This window comes from Mustela erminea, chromosome 12 (genome assembly GCF_009829155.1).
Source record: "Mustela erminea isolate mMusErm1 chromosome 12, mMusErm1.Pri, whole genome shotgun sequence".
In the NCBI taxonomy this organism is placed as follows: Eukaryota; Metazoa; Chordata; class Mammalia; order Carnivora; family Mustelidae; genus Mustela; species Mustela erminea.
The window spans coordinates 2,771,853-2,784,385 of NC_045625.1; the positions used below are offsets into that span (position 1 = coordinate 2,771,853).

The following is a 12,533-nucleotide window of genomic DNA, read 5'->3' on the forward strand; positions in this document are numbered from 1 at the left end:
CCTCTCGTGTCCGAGCAAAAGGCGGAGGCCGGGCGGGGACGTCTCCGCGAAGGACCTGGGACAGGCAGAGTGAGGACAGGCAGCTCCCCGCACGAGAGGGGACGCTCCCGGCACAGGCCAACACGCCCGCGGCCACCACACACGCCGCTACTGAGTCCTGCTCGGTGCCACCGCCAGAGGCCTGGAACCAGGAGCCACGGGTGCCTCACACGGCGACATGCGCCAAGTCCCGGATCCACCGACAATGAGCAGACACGGGACCAGCCCGGAAAGGTGGCCCCAAAGAAGAGAAAAACCGGTGAAGAAATGACGCAGGACGGCGCGAGGGGCGGAGGCTTTAGTCCAGCGACGGAACCCGACCGCGATGCCGCCGGGTGGAGCCCAAGGAGGGGAAGCGCGGGCAGCCGAACCAGGAGCGGAACGGAGCTGCCGCGAAGATGGTGCCCGCGGAGACACAGCGACTTCCTGCGGTTTCCCAGGAGGAAAGCCGGAGGCCGGTGTCCACCACGCACGAGTGCGAGCTGGGGACGCCAGCACAGACCCGCGCCCGGGGCAGGGGCACCCCCGCACGTCCCACGCCAGCGAGGCCGACTGACGGAGGCGCCTCTCAGACCGACCCGCGAGTTTCTGGAACTCACCGCTGGTCCGGTGTCAGCGCCGTGAGAAACGTCACGGGAAATCCTTCAAGCGGAAGAAAAAACGGCACCAAACGGAAACTCGCGTCCACACAAAATAAATACGTGGGAAAATGCCAACCGGGTCTTCTCATGTTTTTAAAAAGATTATTAGAGAGAGAGCCTGAGCACGAGCAGGGGAGGGGCACGTAGAGGGAAGCAGGCTCCCCGCCGAGCAGGGCGCCCGACGTGGGGCTCGATCCCAGGACTCCGGGATCATGACTTGAGCCAAAGGCAGAGGTTTCACCAACGGAGCCCCCCAGGTGCCCCGGGATTTTTCTCGTATTGTAAATATCTTTGAAAAGAAACTGGACATCACACGCAAGAGAAAACAGAACCTCACATTTTCTGCAAAAATTAACCCAGAACGACCCACGGACGAAATGTAAAACCCAAAGCCGCAGAACGTGTAGAAGGAAACGGAGGGGAGAATCTTCGCGCTCTTGTGAGTAGCGACTCGAAGACGACGCGGGCACAGCCGACGCCTGAACAGGGTGACGGCAAGGCCCCCGCGTCGTGGAAAACCCGTGTGTGACTCTGACCTGTCCCCCCACAATGTAGCAGCCGCCGCTGACCACCAGCCTGACGACAGCGCACGGTCTGGGAGCGAACGTGACTCCCCGCGTGACACGCTCTTCCCGTGACGTCAGCCGGAGGACAGGAAGTGCCGCCGAGGAAGGCCGCGGGGACGAGAACATACGCACAGCGGCGGCCGCAGACCGTCCGCACGCGCGGGAGGGGGTCCCAGCAGTTCAAAGCCGACTGTCCAGGGTCAACTGTAATTAACGCCTTGATTTCATCGACATTAAAAAATGTCTGTTTTGTGTTTTCTTAAGATTTTGTAGATTTGAGAGACACAGGGAAAAAGAGGGAGCACAAGCCGGGGGGGCAGAGGGAGAAGCAGGCTTCCCGCTGGGCAGGGAGCCCGATGTGGGTCTCAGTCCCAGGACCCCGGGATCATGACCTGAGCCAAAGGCAGACGCTTCGGCGACGGAGCCCCCGGGCGCCCTGAGAATGTGTTTCAGCAGAGACTATGTCAATGGGACGAACAAACACGAGTCCAGGAGAAAATGTCCGTGACTCACGCACCCAGCAGAGGCTTCCCCCGAACCCGTGAGGAACGCACAACTGCCGCCGGGGCCCGCGGAGCCAAACAAGCCGGAAGAAGGGCCGAGGGTCAGGGCCCGGCGGACACGGGGGAGGAAGCCGACATCCGACGGCAGGGACACCACCGCGGCCCGGCAGCCGCAGCTTTAAAACACGGCAAGCCCGGCGTCAGCGCGCACGCGGCCCGTCTGGCCGCAGAGTGACCCACAGCCCCGCGTCCCACGAGAGGGCAGCGTCCCCCAGTCAGACGCACGCCTGCCACGCAACGCCGCCTTACCGCGGGGGCCCAGGCCGCGGGACGGGAGCCTCCAGCACGGGCCCGCGTGGGAGCACGAGCGTGCACACCGCCTCGCTCTCACTACTGGGGACTAGGAGCCATGGAAATGCCCCGTGACCGGTGAAGGAGCAGCCCCACCGCTGTGGCTGTGCATTCACACGGCGCACGGGACACCCACATGGTCCGGCCCCCCCGGGCCATCCCCAGGAGAACGGAGAGCAGGGGGGCAAGAGCTGGGGCAGCCGGGGTCCCTGGGGACCTGAAGAGGGTGGCGTGGGGAGGGTCTCTGGTGTGCAGAGGCCATGACAAGACCACCCGCGGCGGTGAGACGGGAGAACTGAGCGGCAGGATGGACGTCGGCTCCTCACCTATCATTACCTGTTACCCACGGTCCGTTTCTAAGCCACGTCCAGACGCAGCTGCAGCCCAGCGCAGGGCGCGCACTCCAGCCCTGAGATCCAGAGTCGGAGGCTTCCCTCAAGACTGAGCCACCCCGGTGGCCCCGAACTTAGATTTTAAAACGGACTAGAACCCGAACCCAGAGAGTCGGCTGTCTCCGACGGGCAGAGCGGCGCAGGGGGAGGCCGCTGCGTGGGAGCATGGGGAACACGCAGCTGCACAGGGAGCACGTGGCTGGACGGCAGGCCAGGCCAGAGGGGACAGGAACGCGCAGCAGCAGAAGGGGCGGCGTCGCGGAGGAAGCGGACCGGCTGAGGGGAGGCGTCTGAGGCACAGGGTGCACCAACAGTGGGGCCAAGAAGGAAACATGCAACCCGAAAGGCGCTGGCAGAGGGGCGCCGGGGGTCCGTGGGGGAGCTTGAGCATCTGAGTTATGATTTTGGCTCAGGTCATGATCTCAGGGTGGTGGGATCGAGCCCCGTGGTGGGCTCCGCGCTCCGTGCAGAGTCCGCTTCTCCCTCTGTTCCCCTGGCTCCTCTCATGCACCCGCTCGCTCTCTCTCAAATAATGAATAAAATCGTAAACCACACTCAGGTGCGAGGAGGTGTCGGCAGCAGGATAACGGGAACAGGGCCACGAGGGCAGACTTGAAGGAGCTCCGTGGAAAGTCCGACCCCATGGGCGTGAGGGCCTCGGATAAAAGACGGACAGTGGGACCCTGGGCCGCGGGGAAGGAGCTACAGCCCCACGTCGTCAAAGCCCAGGTCCGTATCCTGTGCCACAGTGACCGCGGGAACCCTCTGCTCCCAGTCACCAGACCCATGACCCTCACAGCCGGCCTGGGTATGCGTACAGCTGACTGAGCACCAGACGGGGGAGGGAACCGAGGGACTGACCCTCACAGCACAGACGAGCCGCGCACGCACTCTGCCCAGACAGAAGCGGGAGCGCCTAGTGCACGAGGCTTCCCCTGACATTCTAGAACAGGCCGGCATGTCCAGACGGACAGAGAGCCGCTGGGAGGCTGCCGGGGCGGGCAGTGACCACGCTCTGCCGCCACAGCCAAGACACGGACAGGTGCCTTTCACACGCACTGCATGGAGGTAGAATGAGGCCCCGGGAACAGAGGAGGAAACCCCGGGGTCCTCGGGCTGGAGGGTTACACATGACATATGATGGGCTCTGTCCTGTCCCCGAGACAGGAGATGCTGAGGACCGGGGAACCGGGGAGGCCACCGCCGGAGGCTCTCAGGGACGAGCCCCAGACTCCCAGCTGGAGTGCACAGCTGAGCCCCCTGCCCTCAGGGCTGACACCTCCCCTGCCGGGCTGGAGCACTGCCTTCACAGGGAGGGAACCCCCACCCCACCCGGGAACCCCCACCCCACCTGGAAACCCCCACCCTCTCCAGACCAGCGACAAAAAGCCCCACTCCTCCCCGGGGCCCTCCCAGCCTTGGGACTGAGCTCCCGCAGTGTGGATGCCCTGACCCAGGCCGGGAGGCAGGGAGGGCAGCATGGGGTTGGGATTCGCAGAACAAACCTTGCCTTCCCCTTCTTTGCAAGACCCCCAAGCCGGAAGCGGGGCTACAGGTGGGCGTGGCCCCAACAGGCAGGGGGCCGGGGTGCAGGGATGGACAGCCGAGGGATAGCACGGCACCAGCCTCACGGATGGCGCTGAGCAGGGCCTGGTCCAGGACACAGCACACACTCTGTCCTTCCGGAGTCCCAGGGGTCCCCTGCAGCTTCTGCTCCGGGCGGCAGAACCGGAACAGATGTGTGTGTGCCACAAGCTAGGACCCCATCCCGTGTCCAGTGTCGGGCACACAGGCAGACTGCAGGAGAGCTTGCCAGGCCCCCGAGGGAGCAGAAGCAAGGCCAGGTGGGGCTGCTGCGCACCTCGGACAGCGGCCCACAGGGATCCCCTCCTGGGAGCGAGCGGGGCCCAGTGGAAGTGCCTGGCTCAGGGCCTTTGTCTCTGACATCCGCAGGGGCAGGAGGAGGGGCTGAGCCTGTGGCAGAAGGTGCCACGGGAGCCCTGACGGGGTTGGGGGGAGGGGGCAGTGGTGCAGAAAGTGGCCCCTCCAGCCAGACCCACCCCACCTGCAGAGGTGGCAGAGGGACCCCCTCCACCTTTGGTGGGCTCACTCTCCCCACCCCTAAGCGTCACTCCCGCCCATCCTGCCTCAGGGTGACCCCCAGCCAAGATTAAATACTTGTTCAAGGTCTGTTCGCTGTCTCTCTCCCTGTCTGGGCCACCACTGCTCGCGGCCCGTGGGTACACATGTGCCCCAGAAGCATGGCAAGGTGGGAGCAGAGCCCGCACCTCTGTGCCCCACCACCAACCCCCACCGCCTAGAGGGCTGGGCAGGCCTCCTCCACTCACTCCCCTGGCTCAAAGCTGGGGCAGGGGCTTCCTAGGCCCCCAGGAGACCCCACTCCAAGCCAGGGGCTGTGGAGAGACGGGAGGGAGCCTGACCTGCCCTACCGATGCCCCCTGCCCCTGCTCAGCACCCTCCTGGTCACTCCTAAGAGTGTCCTTGGGGACTAGGTAAGTCAACTATGGTATCTCCGCCCGATACACGAGGAGCCCAGGGGACACAGGGAACACAGGCCCTGTGGGAACGCAGTGGGACCACTGGGGGATGGTCCCCTAACTTCATCCGTCATGTTTAATTCCTTCATTTCCAGAATAAGAGGCTCAGGGCACGGAAGCTGGTCTTGACGAGGTGGAGGGTGGACATGGGGGCACCCCTGTGTGCTCCCACACCTTCCTGCATAGACGATGCTGGCCCAGAGACCCTGGGAGGTCGCCCGGGCCCAGCTCTCCCTGGACAAGTGGAGAAACGGGCTGGGAAGAGGGTCCCGCATGTCCGTATGTGGCACGGTGCACCTTGGAATATCCCGATGCCACCGGCTCAATGGCCTGCCCAACCCGAGTCCGGGCGCCAGACTGAGGGCAGCGGCTGCCCAGCCGCCCAAGGGACTGGGAAGATGTCCCCCAACCCGACCAAGCAGGCGCGCAGAGAGAGCCTGGCGTGCGGACAGGCAGCCTCTGAGGGCAGGCCCCTCTCGCTGCCTGCTTGCCCCCACTGCCCCCTCCCCCCCCACCTCTTCCCAGCTCACCCGGCGCCCGGCGATGCCAGCGACGTCACTGCCAATAACCTAGATTTTAACCAAGAAATCGCACTCCCCCCACTGCCCCACTTATGGTCTCACCGAGGAGAAAACCCAGACTGTAGCACCCTAGGCCGGCCCCAGGCTCTGCCCGCCGAGGCCTGCTGTCCTCTCCTACCTCCAACACCCCCAGGGAGAAGGCGGCAAGGGGCTCCTTGGATGAGTGACCCCCTGCAGGTACACGGCCCTGGGCCAGGCCTGTGCCCCCGGCATCTTGTCTTGGGGGGAGGTTTCGGGGGATGCTGGTGGGAAAGCCAGGTCACAGGTCACGGTCAAGGCAGAGGAGCAGTCCAGGCAGCTTGGCCTCCAATCCCCAGCCTGCCCTCCCATGGCCACCATTCCGTGCTTCCTTGGAAAACCCAAGCACAGAGGCAGGCCGCTACAGTCCTGAGAAGGAGACCCCAGACTCATTCCCGCAGTCCCAACACCTCGCCCTCTCTCTCAGCACCCCACTCCGGCCAAGGCCCATGGCCACACTGGAGGGAGACGTCTGGAGACTGGGGTCCTCTCCTGGCTCCATGGTGTCCCACGGTGGGCCACTAGTGGACAGTCCCTGCCCCGGACCCTTGGCAGATTCCGGCTCCCTCTGGCTGAGTCTGGGGCTCCACGCGGCCCTTCCCCAGCCCCCAGGGTGGCTGTCAGCAGTGGGCAGAGGGAACTACACACGGGACAAGTTCCCAGAGGCCCCCCGAAGGCCCGAGCCCAGAGCCGGTGTCCTGGTACCGGGACACCAAGCCCCTCCCTCTCCCACCCCAAGGAAGGACCTCGTCCAGATCAACGTGGTCTTTGCACTCCTGTCCTGTGGAAGCCACTAAACTACCACTACATGCATTCAAATGAAGTCATGAGTCCTATGGAAAAACCGTCCACCCACAGCCCCAAGAAGCACAGGCGGGTGCCCCGGCAGAACCTCCCCGCTCCCCACAGTGCTGAGAGGGCGCCGGCTTGGCCAGACCACCCCATCCTTGGCTGTTCTCGGGGAGAGGCCGTCCCAAGGTTCCTAGCGGGTCGGACTGGCCAGTTCCAGGCTGGACGTGGAGTAGATGGGGGCAGGGGGAAGCATCTGTCCCATCAGGGCACCAGGACGCAGGGCACCAGAGGGGAGGAAGTCGGCGCACTGTCCCTTGGGGCCCCAGCTCTGGGACGTCACTTCCCGCCAGCACCACGTGTCCAGAGCCGATCCACTGGGCACGGGACCCGCATGCAAATGAGCAGGCAGCGGGCCCAGGCACACAGCCAGTTTTCGGGGAACATGGAAGGCAGGTGGACACCCGACCCGGGGCCCCAACTCCTGGACCCTCTGGCCAGCAGACCCCAGTCTCCAGGAACCGGGACGTAGTATGTAATGCCACGTCCAGTCAGGGCATCCCCGGTACACAGGTCCCCAGTGGGGGACCCCCCCACAAATACCTTGGGGGGCTGCTCAGTTCAACAAGCACTTTCCAGCCTGTCCCTTGGTGCTAGACCCTGGGAGGTGGCAGCACACAAGCTGGATACAGGGGAGTCTCTGACCTCCCTGAGTCCCAGAGAAGGGCTGAGGTCAAAGGTCAGGCAGACGGGGCCCCACTGGGTCACTAAGGCCTTGAGCAGGTGGGTCGCACAGTACCCCATGAGCTCTTGGGCAGGTCCCTGGGCCACTGAGGTCCTCACTGTCCTCTTGTGAGCTCCAGGCTGCAGCTTCCAGGGGGAGGTTTCACCCAACATCAGGCGTCCGGTCCTCAGCCTAGGCTGGGGACTGTCTCCTGCACTCCCCTGGCACAGCAATCGCCCCGAGAGCTCACGGCCAGAGATCAGCCCCACCTCAGTGCCCTCGCGGGGCCCACAGGAGCACCCGCTCCCACTGGCGGGCAGTGGCGGGCGGGGCACGGGCCGGGCCCCCGGCGCGCGTTACCTGCGTAGCTGCCGGTGGCCTTGATGTACATCTGGCCGAACTGCTCCTCTGCCATCGTGTCATAGGCCTCGTCGTCCTCCTCATCCTCCTCGTTGTGGTAAGAGGTGGGGCTGTCGGTGGTGGGCAGGCTGCTGGCCCCCGGGCTGGTCCGCTCTCCCTGGGAGTAGGGCACCTGCTGGATGCTGGGGATGAGGGTGGCCAGGCTGGGCACCCCGTAGTAGGACACCCGGGGCAGCTTGAGCGGGGCCGCGCCCGCCGCCGTGGCACCCGCCGCCACCGTCGTGCTATCCCGGGGCCCCGTCTCCAGCGGGCGCTTGGGGGCCAGGCCCGGGCCGGCGGCCGGCGGCAGCTCCGTGGCTTCGTGCTTCACGCGGGTCAGCAGCGGGATGGGCACAGAGGGGGACACGACGTAGGGGGGTGCTGCGGGGGCAGCCGGCTGCAGCTGGGTGCAGGGGCTCTGGGGCTCCGAGCTGGTGTCCTCGATCATGGCGGTCTGCGAGTCACAGTGGGGCGAGCTCACCTTGAACATGAGGTCCGTGCCGCGCTCCACGATGTGCTGGATCTGCAGGAAGCCGGCCGTGTACATGACCACGAGCTGCTCGCTGGCCGCCATGGTCAGCCTGCCCGTGTAGCAGAAGGACAGGATCTGCTGGAAGCAGGCGGGAGGCACGGTGCCCGGCAGCTCGAAGGCGCTCTTGCTGTTGCCACTGAACAGGTCCCGGAAGTAGAGGCTGCTGGCGGCCAGGACGGCCCGGTGGGCCTTGAAAGCCTGGCCTTTGACCACGATGGACACATCACAGTAGAGGCCCAGCAGGCGCTGCTCGTTGAGGCAGCCGAGCACGGTGTTCCCGAAGTTGGGGATCTCGATGTGCAGCATCTGCGACATGGTGGGCAGGCGCTGGAGGGCTCGCCTCACACTCAGCGCGGGAGCGCCCGAGGGGGGCACATCTGTAGGGAGACAGGGCGCAGGGACACCCGGGTCAGGCTGCTGGACAGCCAGGGCTCACCCCAGCAGGCCCGCGACCCCCCCCCCCGCCCCTCCTCCTCCCTGGCCCCAGGCCCTCCAGCAGGGCCCTCCCCAGCAGACAGACGGCCCAGGGGAAGTCCTGGGGCCGAGCTCCTCACAGCGGGACCCTGGCTGGGCCAGCACCCCACGGGACTCAGAGCTGCACAGCCGCATTCCAGCAGCGGGGGGGGGGGGGGGGGGGTGGCGCGGTGGGGGGGACACCTTGTGCAGCTCCCAGAGCCCACCCCCAGGACAGCGCTAGAGCCCTCGGGCAGGAACGCCCCGTCTTAGCAGAAGTCAGGAACAGAAACAGAGGCCTGCACTCCGGGAGGACAGGGAGGACGGGAAGGACAGAGGACAGAACACAGAACAGGGCACAGCCCGCCGCGGCGGCTGGGAGGGCTGAGGGTGGCGGCTCCGTCTGCAAGCTCTTCTCCCCAGGAAAAAGTTAGCAGCAAAGGGCCCCACACAGCCCTTCCCCTGGGGGGGGCCGGAACCCAAACCAAGCCGGTCCTGCAAGGGGGTCTTTTGGTTTCCCGGGTTCGTTTTTCTCCTCCTCCCTTGGAACTGCAGAGGGCCCTCAAGGGGGGAGTCCCGCTCCCCTGGCTGAGAAGCCGGCCCCTCGTCCCCCTGCGAGGGGCCAGGGTGGGGCGCCCAGGGAAGTGAGCAGAAGCTAGAAGTCAGGCGCGCCCGCCACCGCCGCCCCTCCCCCGGACCGGCTCCCCAGGCCACCAGCACCGCCAGGGACGCACCACAGCTGGACCACCACTGGGGAGCCTGGCGCAGCCCCACCTGCCCGCCCTCCCAGTCCCCCAGCTCCCGACGCCGGCCAATCCCTGCTGGCTCGATCCCAGCCCCAGGTGACTAAAGGGGTCAGGGGGAGACGGGGGAGGGACCAGCAAGGGCTCGCCGGGTGCCCCAGGGGCTGGGGACGGGGCTCCGGGAGGTTGATCTGATGCCTCTGATGCCGGATTCACGGGTGGGGGTGCTGGGGACGGCCGGCAGGGGGGAGGAGGCGCCGGCCGAACTCCGCACAGCGGCGCCCGCACAAAGGGCCGCTCTGTCCCGCGGGAGGAAAGTGCAGGCGGCCGCAGAGGCGCCCCGGGCCGGGGGAGGGCGGGCGGAGGGAGGGCGGAGCGCCCGGACCCCGGCGACAGGAGTTGGGCAGATGGGTGGCTGCTGGGGGAGGGCCCGCAGTGCCCCCGCCGCGGAGAAGTTGCCGGCCGGCCGTGGCACCGGCCCGCGGGGGAGACCTACCTTGGGCGGCAGCCGCCGGGGGCCCGGCACTGCCCGCTCAGCCTGGCAGGGGCAGGCTCGCCAGCTGCTCCGGGAATGCAGCAAACGGAGCGGGAGCCCTTGGGGTGGGGAGGGCGCGCGGAGCCGGGAGGAGGAGGAGGAGGAGGAGGAGGAGGAGGGAGGAGGGAGCAGGGCAGGGAGTCTGGGCGCTGGGCTCGGCGGCCGCAGCTCAGCTGCACCCAGCCCGGCTCCCGGGGCAGCGCACAGCATCTAAATGCAGAGGCCGGATGCAGACGGACATTCGGGCGGCTCTCCGGAATGAATACCGCCTTTGATTGGGGAGCCCAGTAAATGCCAGCTCCAGCCCCGGCTTTCAAAACAGTGGAGTGCTGGTGCCACAGGAATGTACGCTCCGGGTGTTGGTACAAGACAGACTTTGATGACTCACCGCAATGCAAACAAAGATGGCAGAAATACTGTACTGTACGCGGAGCGCTCCGCGGTGCCACGGCAACTGAGCGCCCAGATTTATGGTGCAGCTCTGCATGCGAATTACCCAGTCAGCCGCCACTCTGCCATCCAGGACGGCCCGAGTGTCAAAGCATTTAAACTATTCCAAACAGTCTGCAGGGCTGGCAGAGCCACCAACTCCGCCAGGGCGGGCGGGGGCGGGGCGGACCAGGGGTGGGGGGGATGAGAGTGGGGGAGGGGGGCAGGACAACAAGGGGACCGGGCACAGGGGGACAGGGGACAAGGGGGGGGGGATGAGGGGGATGGAGGCAGGGGGACAGGGGACAAGTTGGGTAAGGAACAAGGGGATAGAGGGACGTCAGAATGAGGGGGGAGGGGGGAGGGGGAGGGGCAGGAGGAGGGGGTGGGAGGGCTGGGGGTGGGGGGACACGGAGGATGGAAGGGGAGGGGGTGGACAAGGGGATGAGGGGACGGGGGACAAGGAGGACCAGAGAGTACAGGGACGAGGGGGCGGGTCAAACAGGGCAGGAGCTGGATGAGGGCAGGGGGGGTGAGAAGCAGCATGAGAAGACGAGAAAGGAGCTGAAGAAAAAGAAGTGGGCGAGGAGGCCCCGAGCCCCGCCGCGCCCCGCAGCGCCCCGTTCTACCTCCCACCTCTCCCTGGGGTCCCCGGAGCAGCAGCCCCAAACAGGGCAGCCCAGCACCCCATCCCACTCGCCCTGGAGTCACCCTGCCCCCCAAGCCCTGAGGCGGGTCTTGTCAAGACTTGTGAGTGCAGTTGGGCAGGGTGGGGGGGGGTGGCCACAGACCGCACAGATGGGCAGGACCTAACCCCCCACCCCCCACCCCCACAGGTGGGCAAAGTCACCGTCGGTGACGGGACGGTGGATGATGCGATGGTAGGAAGGTGGCAGGCTGCCTCGCAGGGCCCGTGGCAGCCCCCTGCCCCCGCTCCCAGGCCCCCTCTGGAGGAAAGGGTACGCTGAGAGCGTTGTCTCTGCCACCCCGTTCGAGGCTCACACCACCTGCAACCTGCCCAGCCTCGGTTTCTCCTCTTGCCAGCCGTGGCCCTGGGCAGAGCACAGGTCCCTACAGAGAGGGGCAGGGACAAGGCTGGCAGTGGCTGCGGTCTGGCCCTCTGCAGCCCCCGGCCCGGGGAGGGGGGGCTGCCAGCCCAACGACACCCTGGTGGGCGCGGCCAGGAGGGGCCGGCGGGGGAGGGGGGTGGGCAGCAGCCCTCCCACAGGCGAGTGGCATCCGGAGAAAGAAAGGGCCATCTGGTGCCTCCCCATTCACACACGGCGGCTCAGCTTCCCAGAGCAGATAAAGCGGAAGGCAGCACAGGAAGAAATCCAGGTGTGGGGAAGCGCCCCCAGGGGCGGCTCCGGGCCTCCCACAGGCACAGACTACCCTGGGGGGAGGGTGACAAGCCCTGCGATTGCAGCCTTGACAGAAATGGTCCCCGCTCACTGCTCTGGGGACCCGGGGGCCAGCCGGGGGACACGGGGGCCTAGCCCTCAGTCCCCCAAACTCCCCGCCCTGTGACGGAGCGAGTCCAAACCCCAGCACCCCCCTCGCCTCTACCTAGATGAGAAGTCCGGCGGCTGGGTGAGCTTCAGGCCACACGGCCCTCACAGCCTGGTCCCCACTGCCCGGTCCTGGGGGACGGCCACTCAGCTGCCCTGGGCACCAACAGCCCCGAGCGGGCTTCCACATGGACGCTCAAGTCTGCACAACCCCAGGTGGGGGCTGTGGGGGGCGGCCATGCCATCCTGCCCTGATCCAGACCCAGAAGGACTGACCCAGGGAAGCCCCCACCAGAAGCCCTGGCAGGCTCCAGACTGGGTAGAGTCTCCTTTTCTTGGGCCAGATGAGGGGGCTGAAGCCCTGGGGTGGGGGTTGGGGACACAGCCCCCACATGCCACCCAGCCGCAAAGGAAGGCAGACTAGGCCACAGGCAGAGCAGACATGGGGAAACAGGGGACACCCAGAGGCCAGAAAGTGGTGGAACCCGTGCTGGGGAGGGGAGGGGACAGCTAACCTTAGCCTGGGTGTAGGACTCGGGCCCCTGGGCCCCAGGACACACAGCCTGTCCTCCCTGAGACAGACCTGCCTACTTCAGGACTCTGCCTCTTCATCACCTCCTTAGAGAAGCCTGCCAGGTGCCCTCTTGAGCTGAGCGAGGCCAGGTGGGTCTGCACAATGCCTGGCGGGCATTTAGCCAAATGCTGGGGACGCCTGGGAGGGCCACGGGAGTGGGGCTGCGCTGGCCAGTGCACAGCGCTCTGGAGGGGAGCC

The 12,533-nt window shown here is 66.4% G+C and overlaps 1 protein-coding gene across 4 annotated transcripts in view; it reads right to left on the reverse strand.

The window, feature by feature from the left end:
* NACC2 (NACC family member 2) overlaps positions 1-12,533 on the reverse strand; it is a 62,437-nt gene that overhangs the window by 14,608 nt on the left and 35,296 nt on the right. For 2 of the 4 annotated variants that reach the window (XM_032307238.1, XM_032307240.1), the window contains exon 2: positions 7,523-8,470. In XM_032307238.1, coding sequence (XP_032163129.1) covers positions 7,523-8,408 — 886 coding nt within the window. In that variant the 5' untranslated portion in view covers positions 8,409-8,470. Of the gene's footprint in view, positions 1-7,522; positions 8,471-9,785; positions 10,180-12,533 lie in introns of those variants that run through there. The other 2 variants (XM_032307241.1, XM_032307239.1) reach the window with 2 other exon arrangements.